General features: G+C 42.4%; 1 protein-coding gene across 2 annotated transcripts in view; it reads right to left on the minus strand.

Annotated features, from left to right (window-relative positions):
- Positions 1 to 26509, minus strand: part of fras1 (Fraser extracellular matrix complex subunit 1) — a 245665-nt gene that overhangs the window by 48799 nt on the left and 170357 nt on the right. For both annotated transcript variants that reach the window (XM_071483970.1, XM_071483969.1), the window contains exons 28-34: positions 22516 to 22839; positions 13151 to 13310; positions 12745 to 12923; positions 7354 to 7470; positions 6066 to 6180; positions 3621 to 3758; positions 1554 to 1586 (exon numbers count right to left, since the gene is read on the minus strand). In XM_071483970.1, coding sequence (XP_071340071.1) covers positions 1554 to 1586; positions 3621 to 3758; positions 6066 to 6180; positions 7354 to 7470; positions 12745 to 12923; positions 13151 to 13310; positions 22516 to 22839 — 1066 coding nt within the window. The remainder of the gene's footprint in view (positions 1 to 1553; positions 1587 to 3620; positions 3759 to 6065; positions 6181 to 7353; positions 7471 to 12744; positions 12924 to 13150; positions 13311 to 22515; positions 22840 to 26509) is intronic.

Below are 26509 nucleotides of genomic sequence, written 5' to 3' on the forward strand. Positions count from 1 at the left end.
GTGTGTCGGTTTCTCCACATTTGGTGTTGCTCTGTGTGTGTGTGTGTGTGTGTGTGTGTGTGTGTGTGTGTGTGACTGAATCAAATTCTCTGCATGTGTGAATACACTCATAAACCCCATAAACTGACTCCTGACTAAATGAATGTTGAAAATGTAAACTGCTCGCTGTGATGAATGAGCCTGGTGGTTCAGTGAAACCACTGATGCTGTTAAACATCCAGGTGTAATTAAATTATCCACTCACTGTGTTAACCTGTCGATGGCTGAGCCTTTATGTAAAGTCTTGGTCTGTGCTTTAAAAAGCTCATCATCATGTTGCTTTTGAGGGCTTGTTCGGCCTGGACTGTGCTCCCCGACTCTACATGCTCCTCTACATCAGTCAGACCGAAAATAGATTTTCTTTCAAAAGGTTACTGAGCTAAACTTGATGAATCTCATAAAGATGTCGTTGTGGTTTCTCTACCTTTGATTGTTTTTATTTTCTTACACTTTTTTGATTTCATTGTAAGTTCCTATCATTTCTTGTTTTACGTGTAGAGATGTTTTAATCATTTTCTGTGTTTTGGCTTGTTTTGTTTTTTCTCTTTTATTGATATGGTGTGATTTTCATTACTGTTTGTTTTATGTGTTGTTTCTTTGTGTGGACCCCAGGAAGACTTGTGACCACTGTGTGGAAGCTAACAGGGATCCAAAGAAATAAAACATCAATAATCAGTCAATAATACAGTAGAGAAGAGCAGAAATACAAACTTGCAGCTCCAGCAGCTCTGAGTTGCTCTTCTGTGCCAGAGACTAATAACAAAGCGGTGATAAATGTTGCTAAACTTTCTACTGGCCACTGAAAGGAGTCGTTGTTTACTCTGAGCCCTTTAATGTCAGAGCTGAAAAAGGACAGATGGAGGATAAAAGCATCTGAAACTTCTGTCTGGATGTGTGGGCCTCGAGGCCTACACTAAAGTGAAAAGCACTCCGGTGACCTCTCTGAACACCTGTACACATATATTTCTCCAAGAGCTCCTGCTGGGGGTGGAGTTAGAGAGCAGCAGCGCTTCATCAGACATGTAGTAAACAGTGGAGACTCGGTTTTATCTGCAGGTTAAAGCTAAAAGAGCCAGAACAGAGAATCACAGAGGATCTGAAGGTGGAGTCCAGTCAGATCAGTGTGGACGTGATGAAAAGCAAAGCGACAGAGGTGGAGAGGAGATAGGAAATAAGTATAGGAGAGAGATTTAAGGTGGAGGAGAAGAGAGGAAAATGGGGAGGAGCTAAATATAAAAGTTGAGAAAAGATCAAAGAAAAACAGAGACTAGAGGAAAGAAAAACAGAAAAGCAGAGGATTCAATGGGAGGAAAGAGAGGAAGCTTTTTAGGTGAAGCTTAAAAGGAGGAGGATAAAAAAAAGAGAAAGATGGATGGAGAAGAAAGAGGAGGGAGATGTTAAGACTGAGAGAACTAAGGGCGAAGGTGTAAAGAGGAGATGAGAGGGTGGAGGGAAGAGGACTGGATGGAGGAGGAGGAGAAGAGGTGGAGGAAAAGAGAGATCAGAGTCTTTACCTGTGAAGTAGACGCTGAGCGACTCCGGTAAACCTGTTGTGGGTAAGAAGAAAATGAAACTGTGAAAGCTGTGAGGCGAGAAAAGTTAAAAACAGTGGATCTAGGCTGAGCTGAGGAGGCAGTGAATGAGCGTTAATTCAGAAAACACAGCAGTGAACGAGGACGACTTACCGATGCAAAGCTTTGCACTGGAGCTCCACAAACCCAGATTAAGAGAAACTACAGTCAGCTTTGATCTGGGATTATGGATTAACTTTTGGACTGTCTGTCTCTTAAAGATGGATAAAAGTTTCCTTTGAAAATGTCTCACAAGCCCTGAAGATTGTTTTTAAAACAGTGAAACTCAACTCCTCCTGTTCAATATGCATCATGTGCGTATCTTTATGACCCAGTGTCTCAGGCAGAAGAAAAATAAAGCAAAATGAATGAGAGCAAAAAGTTCACCAAACTTCGAGCACAATTTACAGAGCGATACAGACGGAGGGAGATTTTATATATTGAATGATCAGCCTCATGATAGAGTTCTCTGGGCTTGAATTATAAAAGGGAAAACATTACATTTTCTATGATAGTGTTGCAAACCTGTGCAGGACCTGTGCAGAAACGCACAATTTATCAAGGATGACATCCGCTTGAAAACTACAGTTAGAACTGTTTGTATTTCTGGCTCCAGCAGTGAGTCCGTCCCCACAGACTCCAGTGTTCAAATGTCCAACTTTACAGCAGAAAGAAACAAGTTTACAGCCTGGTACAGAAACTGTTCTGGTCTCTAGAGATCATTTCCTCCTTCATGACACCTGTACTGTAACTTACGTTCAGACTTTATTTAGGCTTAGAGTTCTGTGTAATTGAGGGCGTGGCCACTTTGATTGACACGTCCCACCTCTTTGCCCATTTTTGAATTATCTGTGAGTTAGGGGCGGAGTCAGTCTCTGCCCAGATGGCGAAGGCTACGTCCATCTTTATTCACAGCCTGTGACTAACACTGATATTTAGTGCTGCAGTGTTTAGTTGTGAGACGTGTGAGTGAGTTTAAGCAGCAGAGGCTGTGTTCAGTAAAACTGTGTCACTGTGCTCAGTGACATCCCAACACTTCAATGAGTTCTTCAAAATCAACACAACAAGGAAGCTAGCAAACAAGGGTGTAGACTCAAGCTGCATATGCTACCCAGCATGCATTGCGTGGCTTTGACAAACTTTGTTTTACTTTGTGTTTTGTCTCCATGTTTTAATTATCTCTAACTTTGTTGAAATATTGTGACATAAATACAACTTTATTTATAACTGAAGAATCATTTTACTTCTTCTTACTTGAGAAACACTCTCACATCTGCTAATCAACGTTAATTGGTACATGAGACCAATAACTGCAACACACAGGCAGATCAACAAACAGCTGCAATTACTGTCGTAAAGTCTGCAGATGAAGCGTATTTCATTTTAAATTTACCACCCCCCTGCTTACTTCCATGATCAGCTGCTGGGGGGCATTGACGGCAGACGTGGCAAACGATTATTGAGACACACTGCAGAGAGAGAGTAACCTTCAGTGACCTTTCTGGAGAACACTTTTCAAACTCCAGCCTGTAGCTGTGTTCCACACATCTAGCTTATAAAACATCACTTGAGATTCCTCAGGTGAGATCTCTTCAGTCATTTTCTCAGAGTTGAGGAAAGTGATGTAGAGGACTGACACTGACATGTAAAATCAGTGCTGTGCCCTTTTAACAAAAACACCTTCAGGTTTCATATCCAGCCGTGTGATCTGAGCACCTGCAGCAGCTCTATGAATAGTAAATCATGTGAAAATAATAATATATGCTGCAGCCAGTCCAAGTCCAGAGGTAAAACCAGGAACCTAATATAGTGTGGAGGCTGGGACTGCTTGTTTTGTTTCCACGGGAGGTGCTTGTGGTGGGTGATGGCACACTGCTCAGCTATAGATCAATATGTGGCTGCTCGGCTGAAGCAGCTCCAGAAATAAACCCGGCCGCTGCAGCCACTTCACATCGATTATATCTGATTTTCAAAATGTATAAATCTACAAACAAAGCATGTGGATCTCACCGATGAAGGAGTACTGGTAGAGCTCCTGGAGGTGTGAGGGAGCCTGCGGTGGTCTGTAGACGATCTTGCCGTTGTTGACGTCGGCCTGAGTGAAGTGCCTCACAGGTGTGTACGGTCTGTCCAGATGTTCAATCACCCCTGAAAAAAAAAAAAAAAAACACAGCTCAAGATGATTCTATTATGTCCCACTGTGGGAATTTCTCCTGCTTCTGTCTTCCACTGGAAAATAATATTCAGAAATATTTCTCAGAGCTAATCTGGAGGGAGAAGTAATCTCAGTAGCTCAGTGACAGTCAGGAGGTGGAGCTGGTTAGTTAATGCTGCACTGAATCACAGAGAGAAAAGACTGGGGGGGGGGGCATCAGTAACTGATGCTGTAATATTTAACCCACAGTAGATTTGCTAATTAAACTTGCTACACTAGACCTGAGCTTGTTACCTCATCTGTTGATCTTCTAATATCATAAATGCCGTCTGAATCAAAAGCAGATGTCGCAACTACTTCATGACAGAAAAAAGAAAAGGGGTGGGGGCAGAATTACAATCACCGTCTCACGGTTGTATCCCCCTGCCAAACAGCCATGTTATAGGAAATATGGTCACAATCTCTCCTTCCTGAGTTACAGTGTTGAATAATGGCTTTTGCAGAACATTATGATGTCACAGTGAAGTTGACCTTTGACCTTTTGGATATAAACTGTCATCAGTTGATTTGATCCTTTTAGGCATTTTGAGTTAAATTGTGTCATAATTAGTGAATGAATTCTAGAGTTATGGCCAAAAATGTGTTTCGTGAGATCACAGTGAGCTTGACCTTTGACCAATGACTAATAAATTCTAATCAGTTCATTTGTGTGTCTGAATGAATGGCTGTGCCAAATTTGAAGAAATTCCCTCAAGGCGTTACTGAGATATCCAGGGGCAAAGTGGGGCAAAAAAGCTGCCTGGGAATTTGTCCCTGGTCAGAAAGAATGGAAATAAAGCAAGACAGGTTTTGCCTTTGGCCCCCAGATCACTAAATCTGCCCCTGGTACTGTGTTAGCAACAGCCATTGTGGTAACAAGCTAATTTAACTAGACAGTCGCTACAGCAGGTTGAGAAACACAGGGCCAGGACTGATCATGTTAGTAGTTTTTGTTTCATTAAACCTGACGCCAGCGGGAGGAATAATAATAATGTGAGAATTTCATATGTTCAGAATGTGCATGGATTACAGGCAGTCTGGTTTCCAGTTCAGCTGCCAGCTCAAGCCTTCTCTCTGTTCTTTGTGGCATCAGGGAAGGCAATCTGTGCAAATATTATTATATATGTACATAACCATAGTCTCTCACATTCCTGCATTCAAAGGCTCTGCTCCTTTTTCATTGGTTTTGTTACTCTGAAGCAGTGAGCCTGCAGTGAGAGAAAGCTCTCTGCTCCCATCCACTATGGTTTAATTCAAAAACATTAAGGAATAAACAGATCATCTCACGTCATCATTTATCCTACAGAAGAATTCATAAAGCTACTGTGATGTTCAAGAGATGACTTCGTAATGACTGCCGTACAGTATAGGACTGAAAACCTGGGCTTTTAAATTTAACCCACATTATCGTTTCATGTCACAAATACTGGATCCTGCAGTGGTCAAATGTGATTTTTGGGGAAAAAAAAAAAAAGCTCATGAAAAATGTTTCCTCCTCCTCCTTCCTCCTCCTTCCTCCTCTTCCTCCTCCTCATTGGCTCTGTTCAAATGATTTCAGCACAAATTTGTCGGTCCATTAGTGGATGAATACGACCCATTGTGAGTGGTTTTTTTCTTTCATTAGACAGAGAGCTGAAAATAATACACCAGTCTGTCAGATGGTCCAAAGCTGAAATTAATGACGCTGTATCTGAACAGCACATTAAATTCAGCAGAAAGGGAAAAGAAACTCATTCTGCAAAGTGAATGCTGCTGATTAAATAATCTGGTGACTGAATCAGGCTCGTGAGCAAAAGGTTGCTGGTCCCTGTCTGATACTCTCAGCTGGGAGAAGCTAAACCCTTGAGCAGAGCATCAAGACGAGAATTTCACATCATCACTTTCTTTTCTTATTTTCATTTATCCAGAGAAGATTTTATACATTTCAAGTTTCCCACTTTCATACAAGAGAAAAACTTTGGATCACTGTGCAGCTCCACTGCAGGGAACTGTCAATAACAGTGCCTTGCTCATGGGCACTGAAGTGATAATTAATGAGGAAGAGTAAAACTTAATACAGTAACTTCTCCCAGTCAGGAATCAAACTAAAGCTCAGAGGTTCACTGCAGCTAATTATAAGACTCTTGCCCACAGATACAACTTAGATTTTAATCCTTTTAATCTGAGGAAAGCCTCAGTGTGTGTGTGTGTGTGTGTGTGTGTGTTTGTGTGTGTGTGTGTGTGTGTGAGTGTGTGTGAGTGTGTGTGTGGCTGTGGCTGACCTTGTCCTGGCAGGAGGGGTTTGGTGATGTTGTAGATGAGCTTCTCACTGGGAGTCTCAGAGTCGACGAAGGACAGAGCCGAAGGTGTTATCTCTGTCACCTGATCCTCCAGAGCCTACACACACACACACACACACACACACACACACACACACACACACACACACACTGAGGTGAGAACAGAGGTAAAACAAGAACTACGATATTCTCAAACTCTGATACGGCCCATGTGATTTTAACTGAGAGACTGAAGGATCCACACACACACACGCACACACACACACACACACACACACAGACTGAAAACAAACCACACAAACAGCCGCAGTGACTGCAGTGGTTAAAGGGCACTGAAAACATTCTCAAGGACATTTCAAGGAAGTTTTGGAAATTTTGAAACACAGAGAAACATATTTTAAAAAGATGGATACAAGTTCACAGAAACACTGAAACCAGGGGAGTCTGAAATACAGCAAGTGCATGTGTATAAGTTGTTGCACACTATAAAATCTTAATGACATGTGCTATGACTGAGCCTGAAATCTGAATGTTTGTGTTTGTATGTTAAAAATCCATTTTAAGTTGATAACGTTATCCAATAGGCTTTCAGCATCACCTCATCCCTGCACAGAGATGTAAATTTAGCTGCCTGCTGTTGAAGGTTTGTGACCAGACTGTAATTCTGTGTGTTGATCTCCAACAGAAGATATATTTGTGGTTTTAAGAACCAATAACCATCTCAGTGTAGTTTTACATCTCCTCTCTCAGGCTTCTCTCTGGAGCTCTAGCAACAACAGGTCAGTCAGCCAATCAGAAGAGAGGATCTGAGCCTCTCTTCTGAGGCTGACTGCTTTGTTGTGACATCACAAAGTTCCAGAAGTCCTGACGGCTGGTTTTAAGGCTCAGTGTCTGAATACAGGCTGTGTGTATTTCTCTGTGGACTGAGGCTTTGATACTTTCACAGTATTAATATAGAACCTAGACCTGCTTTATAATCACAAACACATGGACATCTACCTTTAGACTGGATGGGTCCTTTAAGACAACTATATTTGGTTACAATGTACATTCTGTATGTTACCTTCTTACCTTTTTAGTCATTGCTTCTTTCAATTATTGGCAAATTGGAAAATGTACTTACTGATATTTTATTAATTATTTGATCGGAGCAGTTGTATAATAGTGGGTTACACTGTGGGAGGTGCGAGGGGACACTGGACAGGTTTCCATGACGCCTGCACTAGTCTACCTTTTCTTTTTTTCTTTCTTTTTTTTGTTTATCCCTCACCGTGATCTGCAGGTCGCAGTCAGGGGCCAGCTGAGGGAATCCTGGGATCTGAGGCAGGACTCCAATGGTGAAGGTCTGGGCGTCACTCTGTGTGACTGGGGCTGCATCTGTGGAAACCTGCAGACACACAAGGAGAGACACACTCTCATATTCGGGATTGAAAACGTATATCTTATGGAAAATATGCTCAACACACCTAGACATACCCCTCCTCCCTTATCTGCCTCCAATTCTCACTCCAGACTTCTCTTATCTTGAAGTTTGAAGTCTTAATCTGCAGCATATTATCTCATTAAACGTCATTTTTTTCCACCGCAAACTGGCTCCTGTGTGTGGTGCATTTATATCTGAGTGACAGAGCTGATGAGAGGCTCCTGGGAATAACCGGAACTGAGATACTACAGATGTGATAAAAAACAAGATGCAGTCCACTAACTGTGACAACAGAAAGTGAACCTGACATCAGTCTGTGCTGCAGGGATGAACCACGGAGCCTGAATCTGTTTCATTCCATAAATCAGTGTCGACACCACACGAATATTAATGAGGGAGGTGTCTGTCTGAGCAAAATTCAGTTTAATCATTTCATTGCTCAGCTGACCATGTTTGAGAACTAATCTATGACCAACACTGGGGCAGTTACAACTTTTATTAAAGCAAATACACTATTGAACCACTTTCTAAAATCCATGAAAATGTAATTTAAAAAAATTAATCAAAAATATTATATAAAGTACATGAGGGAGCCTCTGAGTGTTTTGTTAGGCAGCAGAAAGCTGAGTGTGTTGACAGCACTGGACTGAACGCACACCTCATGCTGATGTTCTGATCTTTTCTGTGAAGTAGATTGAAAACAATAATAATTTTCCTCAACTTTTCCAAACAGCCAGTATCCTCAAAACTGCTTGGTGACCCTTCCTTACACCATTAGTTTGTCATTTACATCCACATGCAAATATTAATAATATTTGTATATTGAGTAAGATTCACAGTCTGGGTTAAAAAATTCTACATGTATAGTTAGTAACCATTTTTTAAAAGTGGTGGAAGGTAGAAGGGGCTTAAATGTGAAGACTTTGCAGTCCACTTCAGAAGTGAAACAGATACTATTAGATCTATTAGATACTTGACACTATCAGATAAATTTATTCTAATATCAGAATTAGCGTTTAAACAGTTCCTGTTATTATTTTCTTTACTGTTTTTCTGTTGCTGTTGGAAGGACATGGGAACTGTCCAAGTCAGATGCTTTGTTGACCAATGCAACTTCCTCCATTAGAGGTTTTGCAGGACAAATGCAACATTACACCATTTCTGTCCTTACCACACGAGCAGTTTCATTTCTGGAACAGTCACAGAAACGAGCTTCCTCCACAGACACAGCTTGTCCTCTTTTACCCTCTCATGTGTTCTTGTTAGTTGTTCTCTCCAGTCCTCTGGCTAAGGCTATGACCTTTGACCTCTGTACTTTTTTCTTGCTTACAGGGAACCAAATTAGAATTTCAGATCATGTTAACTGAATTGCTGAGAAGTGATGGAGAAGCTGCAGGATCAGTCTAATCCCCTTTGCCTTCTTGTCTGGAATGAAACTACACTTCCTCTCCGCCCACATCACATTACTAAACTAACTTTCAATCCAACTTTATATGTAAAGCAGTGCTACTGGTGCCCCCCCCCCCAACTCTCAGCAACATGTAGCCTTAAATTGTTTTGTCTCCTGATATGCTGGGCTGGGTGTTTGTCAGCGCTGCTGCCGTCATTCCTGCTCCTGTCACATCTGTGGTGTTTGGAGGAAAGAAAGTTGAGGAACTTGCAGTCAGTTCTGTCAGTCAGAAATAATCTAACACCAGCATGAACCCCGGAGTCAGCGCCACCAATCACAAGCAGTGTGTTACTACCAGAGACAGTTCTGAGTCAGCCAGATTTATGGAAGGTGGTTCTGTTGGAGTAAATTATTGATTATGCACTTGATCCCATTCAACACAGATGACCCATAGTGTACGTGTGATTTGAAATGCAATAAATCTTGCACTGAACCTGCACTAGACAAGACTTTCATGTCAAATTACACCTGCCCTGTCAACCAAAATCACATCTACACTCCCAGGTTGAACTCTCATGTCACATGACCACAAGGCTGCTGTGTCCTGTTTACTGACATCAGGTCAATTGAGTTCAGCTGATTGCATTCTCAGATAGTTCTGGAGCTATCACAGTTTAAAAACTGTTTCACTAGTTTGTGTGAATTTCATTGGCTTCACTTGAAACTGTTTGCTAAAACATTAGCAACAGCAACTTTATAAGAGCTTACATTTTATTTTAATTTCCACAAATTCAATGCTACACAATAAAAAAAACTTTTTTCTAACCTTCAGTCCTCAGGTTCATTCAACCACTGGAGTGGACACTCAGTAATGACCAGGCTCTGACTGGCCTTAAGCTGCACAGCCAAGTGTAGCTTTTAATTACAAGGTGCAATCAACGTTTTCTCTTTTTGTCTTTTTCACTTAAGTAGTTGGGTCATGAACTGATCCCCTCTGCTACACACACACACACACACACACACACACACACACACACACACACACACACACACGCACACACACACACACACACTTCCACACTGACCATGATACTATTTATCCATTCTCACACACCTCATATGCAAAAAATATACATCTGTACTCTGTATATGTTACATATTTTTTAAGTAAGTTTATCTCTCACACGGCTCATTTACAGTCAGTCAGTCATTTATTTACACTAGTGTTGTCATTCTCCCATGTTATTGTTATTCTCATCATTATAATACAGGTTATTGTTTTTGATGCTGTTTTTCACGTCACTGTTGTTGCTTTTCTTAATGTGCACAGTTTGTATTGCACTGGTTGAATAAAGTTTCTTAAATTGAATGAGCTGATGATGAGAAGATGACAGGAAATGAAGGGAGAGAGAGAAACAACCCAGTCAGATTTGTTGAGGATGTTGCCACTAAGCCACAGAGGTTCCCCTTTCTCCCCTTTCTCTAACTACACACACATTGAAAGTAATCTATGAATATCTTTTTTATGAACAGGATTAATTTATAGCTCGAGTGTCTGGTTCTTGTGTTGAAGTGGCTGAGTGTTTCTTAAAACTGTCCTTGAACCAGAGGATAGAAATGAGTCGAGTGTGAGGAAAAGACTCATGAAAATCATTAAATCACTGCCTCATCTGAAGATGTCGGTGCGTGAGAAAATGTGTGTGTTGAGTTCTGTGCAGCCTGTTTCCATTCAGCTGCAGAACCAGAATGAATTTCAAATCAATCAGTACTAACGTTTCAATAAAAAGCAGAGTGGGACGTTAACACCACCCTGACTAACCATCACGTTAAATCACCTCCTGCACGCAGCAGGAAAAAGCTTCCAGCAGCTCAGTTTGTGACTGGTGTCGCTTTTTGCCGCCTCTGCTTTTCTGCTTCCCGTCGAAATGATGAAGACACTTGAGAATTTAATTTGAATTCAGCTCTGTGTAATTGGAACGCATTTGCCCTGAAGGATGGAGCCAAACGTCAGGGGGGGGCTGGACTGAGAGAGAGAGATCATTAAACGTAGCTACAAGCTTTTGGCTGCCTCTTTTGTTTTTCTAATGGAGTCAAAGTGAAGCAGAGACTGGCATGAAAACGCTGTAAGTGTGGTGTGAATGCTCCATCAGTTTTAGTGCGCTTGTCTCAGATTCAGAGCCAATTTGCAAGTAATTTGGTGTCATTAATGCTAATCAAGATAAGTCGCTGTGGGTTGATTCGGAGTGCCTGTGAGCCACACAGGAAGTCTGGTGCCAAGGTTCGGACTGAGGAGAAGTCCACAGTGAACACACTGGGAGGAAGTAAACGAGAGAGGACAAACAGGAGACGCACATCTGGACAAAATGTCATTAATGCACACAAAACTGTAAAGCTGTTGGTGATTAGTGATGAGCAGTCTGTCACTTTTCAAATTAAAAACAAAACCAGAACAACATGTTTTACAGGCTCCTATAAAGTGCAGTTTTATGTGTGCGTGTCCATCTGAATTCATGGTCAGGACAAATAACAGAAGACAGAGACACATGAAGAGGAGGAGGGGGAGGAGGGGGAAGAAATGAAGGCAGCCGGAGGAGGAGACACTGGGAAGCCTGATGACTGTAAAAGAGGAGGAGAGAGAAGTGCTAAACACAAGGGAACATGGGAACATGAGTACAGCAGTGAACTTCAAACAACGCTCCACAGAGACGACAAGGGCACCAGCGGAAAAACAACAAGGACGACAACGTGAGTCAGCGTCTCCTCCTCTTTCTCTTTCAGGGCGAGACATTCTCACCAGCCCCCTGAGATGTTCTCCTCTCACACTGGATTCGTTTTCTTCTATCAGTTTATGAAATTATTTATTTGTACAGTAGTTGAACTACATAGTCAGTAGTAAGAAACAACCTTGTCATGTGTAGTGTAGTTCTTTTCTTTTCTACTTAAAAAGAAGAACTGTGTGTGATATTTAAAATTTTGCCACGTGACCATGGAAAAAAGAGAAAAACACACATAACTGTGTGAACTTCAGCATTTCGATGATTCTTGGTCTCTTCTTCCATTATGGATGATACACTACGTCTACTTCTGATAGCTAATGTTGATACCTGTTAGACTTACCAAAGCAGCTGTATGTGTTTTAGAGACATTTTCTGTCCAAAAATTAATTAATTAATCCAACATTCAAGTATCCTGCAAACTCAGTGTAGACAGACAGAGCTGCTGCAGCAGAACTCACACATGTTTCAGTGTGTCTCCAGCGTAATAAAAGTCATGTCTGGTTAGGTTTAGGAAAAGATGAAGATTTGGGTTAAAATAAGTTCTTCCTCAACATTAGACGACCCTTGTTGTCATGGTTACAATAATAAGAACGAATGGTCATGGATAATAGAAACAACATAAACTGCTCCTGTCACATGGGAATCGAACACCGCTCTCCTGTGTCATATTCATCCATCCACCCCAACCTCCTCCTGACGTGGACTCTGTCGCTCTATAAACTACGTCACCGCACTTTTCCCTTTGCTCCTGTCATCATCACTACGACCACTAGATGTCGCCTAGCAACAAAACCTAACTGTTGGTCATAGTGACCTGCTGACAGACGACCTGTGGGCTCGTTTGTTACAGGACAGTTTTGTTTGAGCTAACCAACAGAAAAAAGTGGAAATACAAAGGTAACTGGAACGTACTGGAGAACCCTGGAGCTCTGTGTGTCACAGTTACCTGGGTGAAGCAGTTAGTGTAGGAAGCTGATTCAAAAAAGAAGCACATCTACTCTGTGAGACAGGAGAGTGGAAGCAGAACTGAAACATGTCCTCTGCAGACAGAGAGGAGGAATCAGTACTGACCTGGAACTGGAAGGATTCGCTGCTGGTGCCTCTGCCAAAGTGACGGTACCAGACTGTGCCGTCGTTGACGTCCTGCTGAGTAAAGGATGTAGTGGACGTGAAGCCTTGGTCGTCGGTGAGCGACGGGCGCCAGCCCTCCGGTGGGCCGTCTGCTGGCATGGACACCAGCACCACCTCACCTGGACAGAGACGGTGGAGGTGGAGTTCAGAGTGGCCCAGACATATTTGTCTTAAAAGTAAATTAAGGATCCAGCAAAGGGTTGGAGGCAGAGGAGCCGTGATTGGCCGACCATTAGCATAATGTCAGAAATCGCTGCAGTAAACGTTTCCCAAAAAGTATATTATGAAACATTAAAATGAATGTTTTAACTGTATGACTTGTGCCTGAGTGTTGAAGAGCTCCTACCATATTTAGGTTGTCCACCTGAGGCCAGGATGGTGTAGACGATGTCATCAGTGCTGACTCCCTTGTAGTCTGCACGGAGGTATTTCTTATCCAGTCGCACCATTCCTCCTTCTTTCACCCAGGTCATCGGCACAGACAGCACCAGTGGGGAGTCAGCAGCCTGGAGAAAAACAAACACACACACAAATACACTGTGATTTAACCCCCACAACATTTAACCATCATACTGTACAATATCTGTCAGGTAAACCCTCCTGAGCCATTACAGCTATTAGATCCACTGCGACACAGAAACCCTCTGGGCTTCTGGGTATTGATTTGAGGACTAACAACATCAAACTGTGTCATTTTACTTTTCTAACCCATGTTTGTCAGCAAATTTCTCCAGTGTAAGATTGACAAGATATTTAGTTAGTTAAGTTCAATCCAAGTAGAAAAATAAAATACAAAACCTGCTGTTTGCCACAGGATTGTTTCCCGGGTGGAGTAGCCTGAACTAGGTATGAGTGCAGAGGTGTAATCAATTGTTATTTACATTACATTTACTCCCAAACATGGTAAACACAAGCTGAGGAATCCCATGTGAAATTGCTGTGGTGAAGGCACTGATGTATAAAGAGCAACACAAGCAGAGTCTTGCTTGTTCTTCAGGATCTTCAGGCTTCACTTTGTGTTGTCACAGACTGCACAGCTTGCTTCATTCCACATCTGTGGTAATCTGAGGTTTGTGAGACCTGGGGGAACCCCGTGAAGCTCTGTCAATCAGCGGCAGCGTCGCCTGCAGTCGGCTCCACCAATCAGAGGCTACGCATCTCAAAAACAATCAGTTTGTGGCCTCTCTGCCTGAGAAATGGCAGCACAACTTCAGAATCAGACTTATTTTTGTGATGCTGTATCGATCCACAACAGACCAACTCAGCGCTCACCCTCCCTCCAAAGCAAGAGCGCGCAGAGCTGCTGGATGATTCAGTGTCGCTCCAGGACATTTCAGCAGCGAAGATGCCTCCTGTCAGCGAGGTTTTCAAACTAGACCTTGTCACCCTGCTGTCTAAATAAAACAGCTAGGAGATACTTCTTGGACATCTATAAAAATCAGCCTGGTGTTTATTCTGTAAACAGAAGCTCTGCATTTTACATCTGAAGTCATCTAGATGTCAAAAATATCAAAAGTGTTTATATTCACAGACACTGCCTTGGAAACAGAGAGAATTATATATAAATCCCTACAACAATGATAAATGATGTTCCTGTTATATCAGCACTCTCCATATGCAGTGAAACTAAATTATCATATGCTCACAGGTAACTGAGTAACTAACGTGTATGTAACGTAACTATACAACAACAAGTCAGTGAGCCAATCAGAAGAGAGGCTCTAAAGCTCACTGTTTTCTGAGTGATTCAATAAAAATATAGTAGATTTCAGGTAAACACTCAGAAAAGTGACAATAAATTTCTGGATCCGCAAGAAAATGTGATGGGTCCCTCGCTGGCCCATGTCCCACCTCTCCACCTGTTTGGTGCAAATTGCTCGGTATTTTTTATGTAATCCTGCTGATAATCAAACCAACAAGCAAACAAACACATGAAAACATCAGCTCTTTGATGGCGGTAACTGTAATAAATCTCTCATTAGAGACTGGCACTTTGTCATAAAACATTCACGTCAGGTCAGGCTTGGGTCGCCTCTTTACAAAGTTTTTAGCTGAACACAGAAACGGAAACACACACAAAGAGGATTACACACACAGTTGACCATTTACTGCAGGGGAGAATCAGTGCAGTGGCATAAACACTGAGGCGGTAGGTGGTAATAGATTACAAGAGTGTGCACAGTGTTGAGTATGAGTGTGTGTGCGTGCATGGCGTCTGTGTTTCCTGATAACAACCTGCAGACCATCTGTGGCTCTTCTGCCTGCTGCTCGGCTGATCCAAATCACAGCATTTCAGTGGCGCAGCAGCAGGCGAGGAATCGCAGACCAGCAGCGGATTGCAGAGGAAGAGAAACACATAAGTCAGCATGGCAGGCTTTTAACTCAGAGGACCACATCATCCAGGAGATTATCAAGGTCTATGGACAAACACCAAGTTTTCTCAAGGACACTCAGACCCAGAGATGGCACATTCCTCAAAATAAAAGAGGGCAGCAGAACCTTATTACATTCACAAGTTTACCAATACTCCTGATTTCCCCAGACCTCTACCATTTTCTGAGCCTTTGTCCTGCAGCTCCACCCTCATTTGACAATTCTCCTGTTTCTTTCCTTCTTTTTTGGATAACACACAAACCTAATGAGTTTCTCCAAGTGAGATCTGTGTTACAACATTAGATAGACAAGCAGCCCAGTCTCCTTTAGACATGTGCAAAGAAAATGAAATGCAGATGCACAATTATCTTCTACTTTTTGACCTCAGGGGAAGCGAGAAACTGAATTTTGTTTGACGTAATTTTAGATCGACAAGATACAAAGTGTAGAGAAAATGGAAAAACAGACTGTGGACAGAAAACGTAGAAAGTGAAATAAACAAAGAGGAAGAGGGTTGTAAACAGTATATCAGAAGAAACCACTGAATTCACTGGCTCATCTCATCGCCTGTTCATTTGAAGAATCTTATTCAGTGCTGAGGTAAAGCTGAGAATCCCTTCTCAGGATATAACATCTATTTTTGAAAGTGGATATCTGTATGTTCTTTAGAGTCTTGTAATTACGATTGCTTAGGAGGTCTGTGACTTGGAAGAAAATGATATGTTGAAGTCCTGAGTTTGACTCTTGTAAATTCCTGGTCATTTCACTGGTAACAGTCACAGACCTGAAGACTTGCACTTTGACTGGGCTTATTAAGACAACCCACTTGACTTGGTCTTGTCCTAAAGGACATGAGATCTGTTATTACTGTTTGACTTGCTTAACTAAACTGGAGCTTACACATTGCATTTCCACTCAGTTTTAGGAAATTAAACTTTTCTTCTAATCCTTGTAATCTTTTCTATTTATCAGTCACTCAGAGTTTAATACAGGCAGGATGTGCTGGGCTTTTGGTTGGCTAAGGTGAAGGCCATTAGCCTATGGTCCAGAAAATCAGTTTTTCATACCGTGATGTTGGCTGAAATATATTTCAGACACAACACCCTAACCAACATTAGCAGCTGCAGTACTTCTGGGAATGAAGGCATAAGAAGTGCATAATTACAGACCTTTACAGGGCTGTGAGTCAGCAGGCCTGAGATGGACTGCAAACAAAATTGATGCTGGAAGAGCTTTTGGCTGCAGTCCACATAAACCGGAATAAATGACTCGGCCAAGATGGAGTCAGTGTCATCCATAAAACATCGGCTAGCCGCTGGCGGGGACGGTCATGCTGTTGTAATGACAATGTCATTGTCGTCTCATATTTCCATAATTCCACTGGAGATGGGGTGAAGAAGACAAGCTGATGGACGTGTCAAAGAGTAAGTGAAAGTCACAGAATGGAGATTAAATTCTTATCTGCGTCACATTCTGATTCAATCCCAAAGAAACATGCAGCCATGTTGTCTGAAACATGGGGGCTGTGCGACAACAGCAGATCAGGGCAATCTAAAACATAATCGCAGATTTGGGATACAAAAAAACAAACAAAACCCAAAGTAAATAGTTGTACTTCAGCAATAATGAAGACTAGTGCTCAGTGGGAGGGGAGCTGAACTCAAACCCTTCAGCCTCCCTCTTCTGTTTGACAACAGAGCTGAGCCATTAGCCGTGCAAAGCTGGATGGCTGATCAGAAAAAATATTTAATTCCCTTCTGTTTCTGCTGTGGAACAGAGGAGCCCGAGGGGTTCTTCAGAGGCTTAAAGTGTTCTCCCCGAGACAGTAACTGAAAGCCAGGGGTCCTGCTTTCTATTCAGCAGAGCTCCAGCTCAAGGCCAAGTGCTCAGGCGAGAGAAAGTCCATCCATCAGAGGGTCATTACGGGCCTGATTAGTCTCCTGCTTTAAAGCTTAGTAATCCAACTTTCAGAAAGTCTATTGTCCCCTGCACAGGCTGGCATCGACAGCCGCTGCTGCTGCTTGGATGGTGGGCTTGGAAGTACAAAGAGCGCCACTGAGAGTGACGCACTCTGAAAACTGAGGACTCAATGGCTTGGGTCTGTTAAATCCAGGCAGAGCCAATAAATCACTTCTTTTCTTTTTTCCTCATATTCTCACACTGCTCTCTTCCATCTCACTCCTCACAGTTTGGTGATCTGCAGACCACTTGAAAATGGTCTCAGACTTTTAGAGCCCCACTGTGCAGGTTTGCAGCTTATTTAAAAATGCTGTTTTGTAAAAACAAGCCCACAGGTCGTCTGTCAGCAGGTTATTATGAGCCATAGTTCGATTTTGTTGCCAGGTTGTTGTAGTAATTATGACAGCAGCAAAGGGAAGAGTGTGGTGCCATTGGATGGATGAATATGACACAGGAGAGCGGTGAAAGCGTTAAAGTAGCAGTTGATGTTGTTTCTATTATCGATGAAAGTTAACCAGGCTGTTATTAGTGTAATTGATGTGATGGTGGAATTGATGGTGACATCACCCATTGGTTTGTGAACTGCTGTTCTGAAGCCTCGAGTTTGCAATTTGGCCGTCACCATCTTGGTTTTTTTTAAACCAGAAGAAACCATATTTGGATGAGGAGGTGGAGCTAAGCACTGTAGCATGCCTATCTAGCACTTACTATGCACTTTTTGTCACTTCTTCTCTTGATCTTCTTCCTTTTATTGAATAGATGTGATACTTAGCACTTCCACCAAGGTTTCCTCCTACACTGAAGCTTCAGTGACAGCCCTTACTTGTAAGTTGCTTTGGACAAAAGGGTCTGAATGAGTAAATTTAAATACAAATGTAAATGTAGCCATGACAACAAAGCTCATCTAATGTTGAAGAAAGACTTATTTTAACCAAATCACGATCTTTTCCTAAATCTAACCAAGCCGTGACCATGGCAATGAACGTAGGTACACCGATCTTGGAACAGTCTGCATGTTCATTATTCTAACCATGACAACCGATGTCCAGTGCACCTGCTGCCATTGGGGCAATATTTCAGGAGACACTCCTATGGGTCGTATAAGAGGGTTGGAAAAAACGACCTGTATGGTTGTTCAGGTTGGAGGACTGGTTGCAATAGATTCCTCAGCTGGATGCCTTCAACATCAAAGCTACATTAGAATTGGCACAGCCGCGGTGAGAGGTTTGAGCTTCGATTTGAACTTGAATATCCAGAAATCCTGTGAGGTAACATCAGTAAGCTGCACGCAGCACATTCATGTTTACCACCACAGCCTCCAATCAGACTAGCTGCTGTTTAGCTGACACTTTTGGCTTTATTTTATCAATGAATGTGCCACTGTGTTTCAAACTGTCTAGACCCAACACTAGAGTGTGTACACCACTTTTTGTGTATTAATCTTAGAATATTGGTGTGTTTTCACAGTGATGTAAATATTCTTCCTCTTTGAACTGCACACTGTCACTCCACTGAGACGAAGCCTTTCTTCTTCTACTGCCATGGTGTGAAAAGATAATATTACTGCAGTTGTTGGTACTCTTCTCCCTGCTTTCCCTGACTTCTTTCTTTACTCTCTGTTCTGTGACGATCTACCTGTGTGGAGCAACCAAGGAGCAACAAGGAGAAAGCAGAGACAGCGAAACTGCTGGGACTCGTCCAGAAGCACTTGACATAAATCAAGGGCACTCTCTCAGCTTTCCATCAGGCTGTCCATCCTGCTCCGTCTAACTAATGACAGAATGCAGCATCAGGGCATTTTACAGTAAATGGATACTGATGTGTGTGTGTGTGTGTGCAGGATATTGATTTACATCTGAACAGAGCCAGACAAACAGAGCTGCCCTTCCAGAACCCAACTGTAGTGACTGTGTGAGCAGAAAAAACCCGAGGGAGAAAAGTATCACTGAGAAGTATGACTGGAACACAATGAGGCTGGAGGTTGTTCATCTGAAGAAAACTAAACTGAAATTCAACAGAAACCAGGAAAATGCACCTGTGGAGTAACATCTAACATCTAAAGTGTGTGTGTGTGTGTGTGTGGGATCTGACTTAAAACTGTGACCTGAGTCAGGTTACAAAATTAAAGACTCAAGAATTGACTTTAACCTAAATCTTTGCAACTTCGCTTCAGGCTTGAGCCATATCCACAATTTAATATCTCGATACAGTCCAGCCCAAATAACATGATGGTCAATACTGTTGTTATGTTTCTGGTATAAGCAATGATGCAAATTTTATTTCCCTGAAATTAAGGAAAATATCACATATGGCAGGAAATATTGTGATATTTCATATATTTTAATATCAGTCCAAGGATACTTACTTGCGATTTCAGAGCTTGGAAACTCCGCCTGACTTGAAGGTAAAAATGGAAAACCAAAACCACACAACTCATATATTTCATTATTATTCCTATGACCCAGAGCATGGCTGAATTAAAAAAGCCAACTGTACAGACAGAAAACAATGAGTTTAATATATTTTTTCATAATGCTCAGTATATTCTGAGGCCTGGTGACTATACTTTTTCCAGATTGTACCATGAAGCAGTAGATACAGGTTTTCATGAAAATGTAATTAAAATGAACTGAAAGGACCTGATTTGAGCATGAACATAAATATGCTGCTCAGGGTATTTGCGCCCTGCAGTATGGCTTCTAACCATTTGGCTTTCAGGTTGTTCCCTTAATTCACATTTTTAACTTCATCACAATTTGCTGATGAAGACTTGAAACTTGAAACTTAACCTCTGTAGGTTCTGTACCTTTTTTAGAGAATTTGCTACTGGCAATACTTATAATGCATCACAGCATGATAAACATCATCAAAAAGCTTTAAAGTGAGAGTATATTTTCATTCAGTTCATGAGTCTTAATTTAATCTGGTGCAATGCTGATGCCTCACAGAAATTAATTCACCCTACTTGCTGCTTTCACCTAAAATGAGGTGTCAGATCTGAGCTGATATAAAAGCTTCTTTAAGTTCATTCATGTGTGTGTGTGTGTGTGTGTGTGTGTGTGTGTGTGTGTGTTTACAGCGGATGCATGAATCACAGGTGTGTGAAGACAATGTGATCCTGCACATTAGAGGTCTGACAGAGCACAAAATAGACTGAAGCCTGCAGGACACACACACACATACACACACACAAACACACACAGAAATGTATTTCTATACTTGTCACGACCCCTCATCACCACAATACATTTCCACAGTCCATTACCTGGTCATTCACAACCACATCTCTGATTCAGATCCTCTCTTTTTTTATTACTATTTCTTCTGCTTTGATTATAAGATAGTGGAGAGTGACAGGAAGTGGGACAGATAGAAGGATGTGACAAGCAGGAAACCAAACAGAACTCTGAAAGTGTTCTGACTTTCCAACATGTCCTAACTCTCAAGGTCCATAGCTGGTCCACACAAAGACGACTGTCTCTCTCTCTTGACTGTCTAGACATCTTCAATCCTGGAAGAAGGGTCCCGCCTTCTCTCCTGCGTGTATATAAGTGTGTGTGTGTGTGTGTGTGTGTGTGTGTGTGTGTGTGTGTGTGTGTGTGTGTGTGCTTGGTAACTGAGTGAGCTGCCAAATTTCCCTCATGCCAAACAACCCCCACCCCTCTCCCCTCCCCCCTCCGGTCACAGCGGAATGCACTCATTGCCAGATAATTGCGTCCCAGTTATAAAGACCTGACCAGAAGCGATGAACAGGGGGCGACAGCGGCTGCTGACCTGCTCCGAGTGTCAAGTCAACAGATCAGACTGCGTGGACACATCACACACTCACAAGTGTGAGTTCCGAAGTTCAGGCAATTAAAGCATCAAAACACAGAGGACAGGGTTATCTCAGAACATCAGAGAATAAATAATAACTCTCAAATGTGTAGAAAACAAGAATATTAATTTGGCATCAAATATTATTCACTTCTTTACAATTTTTACAAATGAATAACACGTTTAAAAATCAACTGAGGCAGCTGAGACAGAAATGACCTTGAATCTGACCGCTTCCATCTCGTGCAGAAAAGATACAGAAACCAGTCCTTGAGCTTATTTTAATAAACTAAACTCCCCTGTCGTTTATGAAATTTTAAAATGGTCATAGCCAAAAAAAAAAATATTTTCACTTGGACTTAATGCTTCCACACATCAAAGTGTTTGCTGCTGGCTCAGGATGAGTTTCCACTGAGAGAAAGTGAAGAATTGGTTGGAAATGCAGATGAAATTCTGACTATGCTGCTGATTGACCAGAGTCCCTTAAAAACATTTGAAATTCAATGAACTAATTTTTTAAAATAATTTTATAATCAGCAGTTAGATATAGATCACCTGTTTCTTTTTTTTGGACAACTGAGCTTTTATGCATCCCACTCAAGCATCAACCTCTGACAACAACCTTGAGTCTGGCTCCAGCAGTGAGTCAGTCCCCACAGACTCCCATGTTAAAATGTCCAACTTTACAGCAGAAAGAAACATGTTTACAGCCTGGTACAAAAACTGTTCTGGTCTCTAGAGATAATTTCCTCCTTCACAACGACTGTATGGGCTGAATTTTTATATAACTCATCTGTTTGCATTTTATTAAGGCTTAAAGTTCTGCAGAGTTAAGGGCGTGGCTGCTTGGTGGTTCCACACTCGCCCCACCTCTTTGCCCATTTGTGGATTAGTCGGGAGGTAGGCGGAGTCAGACACTGTCAAGACAGCGACAGAGTTTTGCATTTCTGCTTTACTTTCACAGTCACAGTGACTCTGTGTGGATGTGTCAGCAGGTGCATAGATGTAGTCTCACTTTCTACTGGATTCTCTGTGAATTTCAGCCCTTTTACTTATTTCCAAAGAGAGACTGCAGCTTTGAGGCACAACGCGCACATCTGGCTCAGACGTGTAACATCCAGACAGAACTTCATCCAGTATCATTGCCAGGAGTACTGACCCATTGAGGAGCAGGGCGTCTCTCTCTCTTTTTTCAAATTTAATGGGATAGGTATTGGTTGTTCTTTTATTATTTATTTCATGTTCAAATTTTTAAAAGTGTTTTGATTTTTGCAGCACCTATTTTTTGTTGTTTCTTTTTCACTGCATTCCTTGGGTCTAAATTACAGCCACTGTAGCAATTTTTGTTTCATACATAAGAAAAATACTTTAAAAAGTCTCTCCAGCCTAGAAACGAGTTCGTTTCCATGGTAACACAGACTCTAGACATGTGTTATAACATGAAATGAACCCATTCCTTCAGTATTAATTCAGGTTAGATGCAGGGTCGATGAATGAGTTGCTTTATAAATATCAATCATCAGCCCTGCTGCATTAATCTCCCACAATGCCTGTCCATCCTACCTTCTGATTGATGTGGACTTGCAGGAGAATGTTCCTGTAGCTGTGGCCGTCGTTGACCTGCAGCACCACCCCGTCCTCCGCCCCCTCCGAGCCGTCGTGGACGTACTGGATCTGTTCCCGTGACAGCTCCTCCAGCTTGAACCTGCTGAGTGCCCGGTCGCCATGGATACGGGTCAGCCGGCCATGACGGGGCGGTTCAAGGACCATGATCAGAACATCGGCCGGGTTGTCGGGGTCATCAACCTGCAGGACTGACTTGGTGATGGTTGCCAGGGTGCCACGGCCCTCCACAGGTAAAGGACTCAGAGTCGTGACCCGCGGAGGCTGGAAATGATTGAAGGAAAAAAAAGAAAGAGAGTCTGAGAGTGAGAACATGCTTTGATTATAACCTGACAGATATAAAGAAAGATAGATTAGATTTAGACAGATAGATCCTTGAAATGGAATATTTTTATAGTAAAAAGCAAAGTTTAAGTGTTTAAGACTTTTAAAGGCCGACTGAGAGCACAGCATGAAGACAGAGCAATCTCTTCCCAAAGACACCCAGGTTGTCAGATGATGAATTTTCTCCCAGAGGGTCAAGGCACGGGGGCCGTGAAGTCCTGCTGCTGAGGAGATGAAGAGGATGAAGGTAAGGGGGAGGTTGAGCAGGGCGCCTCATTAAGCTGCACTCAGCCAAACCTGCAGTCTCACCACAGCTGGAGGAAAGTTTCATCTCACTAACAAAGTAATTTTAGGAGCACCGGCGAGAACGTGGAGGCGTCGTATTGTGAGCAAGGGCATGACTTTATCCAGAATTCACGGCGTGTCTGTCTCTGTCTCTGTGTGTCTCTGTACCTCCATGCTTGAGGATCAGAATATGGATATTTGTCAGGCCATTCTGACTCATCCTTCCTTCTCTGAGAAAATAATTTGTACTTGTATTCTACATATTTTGTTTTTTTCAACACAAAACAAGGGGGGGGGGGCAACATTTTCTCTGGGGCGAAGGTGCATGGTTGAAGAGCTACAGTGATTACAGGATCGTGCTTGTTTAACTAAAGCTGTCAAATACCTGTAGTGGAGCAGAAAGTAGAATATTTCCCTCTGAGATGTAGTGGAGTGTATGTACCATCATGCATTGCACTCGTGGTGAAAAAATGAAAAGCAGTGCAGAGAAATGATCCAAGCAGCGTCCGAAAGTGTTTCAGTGAATGAGTGAGTGATTTCAAACACAACCATTTTATTGGTAATGACATGATGAGGCAACACTGGAATTGAAAGGGTGCGCTATCAGCTAGCTAACTAATGTTAGCGTCCATCCACAAATGCTTGACACAGTCTTACTCTGAAGCTCAGAAGGTAAGAAAGTAAAGTGTATTAAACAAGCTAGATAGTTAGCTACTGCTACTTACATTCACCTACGGTGGCCCCCCCACCCCCACCATCCCCCACCACACATTCAAACCCTGATGTTCGTCCACAGTGTTTGAGACACTGAAGTAAACACTTTCATACACTATGCACACATGAAGTTTTAAGCTCAGAGTTAACTTTAGAACTAGTCAATGTAAAACTCCCTTGAGGACAGAAGTACATTTGCATCGTCTGTGTGTGTGTGTGTGTGTGTGTGTGTGTGTGTGTGTGTGCGTGTTTGAATATCTGATAAAGAAAAGAAAGAACAACAAAAAGTAAAGGCTACAGACCCAAAAACTGGCACTGATGCAGATCATTTTGACACGTTTCACAGCCAAAACATTTGTTAGCAGCTCAACTTGGCAGCGATGGAGGCTCAGGTAGAGACGTATGGGCTGTCCCCACAGAGACGCCACTGTGCCGTGGCCCTAAATCAAACCAGGTGTCAGGCAGGGAGCGCCGAGCTGCTCACCCTCATGCAGGGCCCGGGTCCAATCCGTCGCCCTTGCCGGCTGCTGGCTGAGCTCCAGCTCTTTGCCATTACAGCAGCAGCTTCAGCAAATGGGGGGACACGTGAAACAAGCTGGCACCAGAGAAAACATTGACTCCTACACTGTTTGTCCTCGTAACCACAGTGATCTCTGGCTGAAATTGCTAGACACACAGCGGAAACAGAGCTTAAAAACACAGAGGGAGCATGTTGTTATCCGCAGCCCCCTTGCCCCTTGTGTTCTGTCGGGGGCTGTTTCGTGACAAAATTTAGACGTCAGAGGAATTATCTCCAAGAGACAGGCAACTGGGCCCTCGGGCACCCACCTAAATCCTGCGTCGTCACTGCTGCAATTCGTAGGAGGAAAACAAAAGGTTTTTGGAAGCACTAGTGGGGGCTGAAAGTGGGTGTGTGTGTTCTGCTTTTAAATCGTGCAAAGACATGCTAGCTCACTGAGGGGAACCAGCAAAATCTCCCCCTGAGGCAGACAAAAACCAACACAAACACAGGCACACTCAGGTGGGAGGGCTAACCTTTCATCCTCACCTTACAGGTGAGGGAGAGGTGAGGTTCATATTTGGGAGAGAGCTGTCGTCACCCGTGGGGCCCTTGGGGCTCTGCAGCACTTCAAGAAGATTGAAAAAAGCAGGGCTTTTTTGTGCTGTTTCCTGGGGTGTTTTTTTTTCGTTTGTTCTTTATTCTGTTTTGTTTTTCCTGCTGCGTTCATGCGTATGTGTATTCAGACTCATGACAGGCAGAGTGGCAGCATTTCCCAAGTCGACTTCAACCGCGTCTGCCTGTAAGCCTCTTGGTTTGTAACAATGCCTTTTATCTGCAACTGTCCTTTCATGTTTCTGTGTCACGCTGTCAGAAAACAGACTGTTGTGCTCCTTCAAACCTGAATCCATGGTCAAAAAAGAAGTATAGTGAAGTGTAGTATATGAGATACATTATTGTGCACATACTGCACTGACTCATAGTCACCATTCTGAACTTCATCAACAAAAAAACCCAAGGTAGAAGACGCCTGGGTGTGAAGAGAATTTAGTACCATAGATATTACCTGAGCAAAGTCAGACGTCTCAGAAACTTTAAGATGAAAAAGTAGGCTACAACATAATGTGCTCTTTGTGTGTTAGACAACTTCTGCAGAAATGTTACGAGCAGGTATCGGACTCTTTTTCAAACAAAGCAGCCAATCCTGTCAGATGTGGGGAAACACTATCTGCAGCTCAGATCTTTCATTCCTGAGGCTAATGCAATCCTAGGTGCCTGCTGGCTGGGGATCTGAAGGGGGTTTCAATCAACTGTTTAATTTTTTTATTTCATTTTATTTTTTCAGCTTTTAGTTATACAAGGAGGGCAGCATAAACACAAATTGTGTTTTTTTTTCTTCACACCATCCTGCTTTACAGTCAACCTGTTCAACAGTGTCTTTCATATTCAAGAGCAACAGGCTACACAGTGTAGCTTGCTTGTGCCAGCTCTGGTACAAACTGTGCAGTGTGTCTGTGTGTGTGTCTGTGTGTGTGTCTGTGTGTGTGCATCCATATAAACTCAGAGTTTTCTCCTGTCTCCTTACACACCGTCTGTGTTGCTGATATTGACATAAAAAGCTAAAAATGCACTCAGGTGAAATGAGATGTGTTGAATGGTTTCTTTCAAAGCAAACTTTGAACTTTCTGGGAACATGTAAAAAGGTAAAAGAAGAATGACTCTGTGTGATACAAACACACAAACGTGGGAAAGATCTATAATTTCAAGAGAGGTGAATTCATGGGACTCTTTCTGTGTAACAACAGTGTAAACAATGACAACAGTGGAAGTTACATCAGCGTCTGTGATGCTCTTTCATGTCGAATGAAAGGAGCCATCACATGAGACTGTGTTTCTCTTTGTGACATGTTTGTACCTATGTTGTTTTTTGGAGTGAAAAAGTCAGCTGATATTTGTTTTCAGAAAGTCTCTGAAGTGAATGGAGGTGGAGGAGATGGAGAAAAAGCCGAGTGAACAAAAGACAAGATCAGTGTCTCATCTCAAATTAATCAAACTACTGTAACTGAAGGACAATAACAGGCTCCCGACACCTTCAAAAGGACCAGAATGTCT

Source organism: Trachinotus anak, unplaced genomic scaffold, assembly GCF_046630095.1.
Source record: "Trachinotus anak isolate AG129_WGS33_773 ecotype Australia unplaced genomic scaffold, CSIRO_AGI_Tana_v1 ptg000008l, whole genome shotgun sequence".
Lineage (NCBI taxonomy): Eukaryota > Metazoa > Chordata > Actinopteri > Carangiformes > Carangidae > Trachinotus > Trachinotus anak.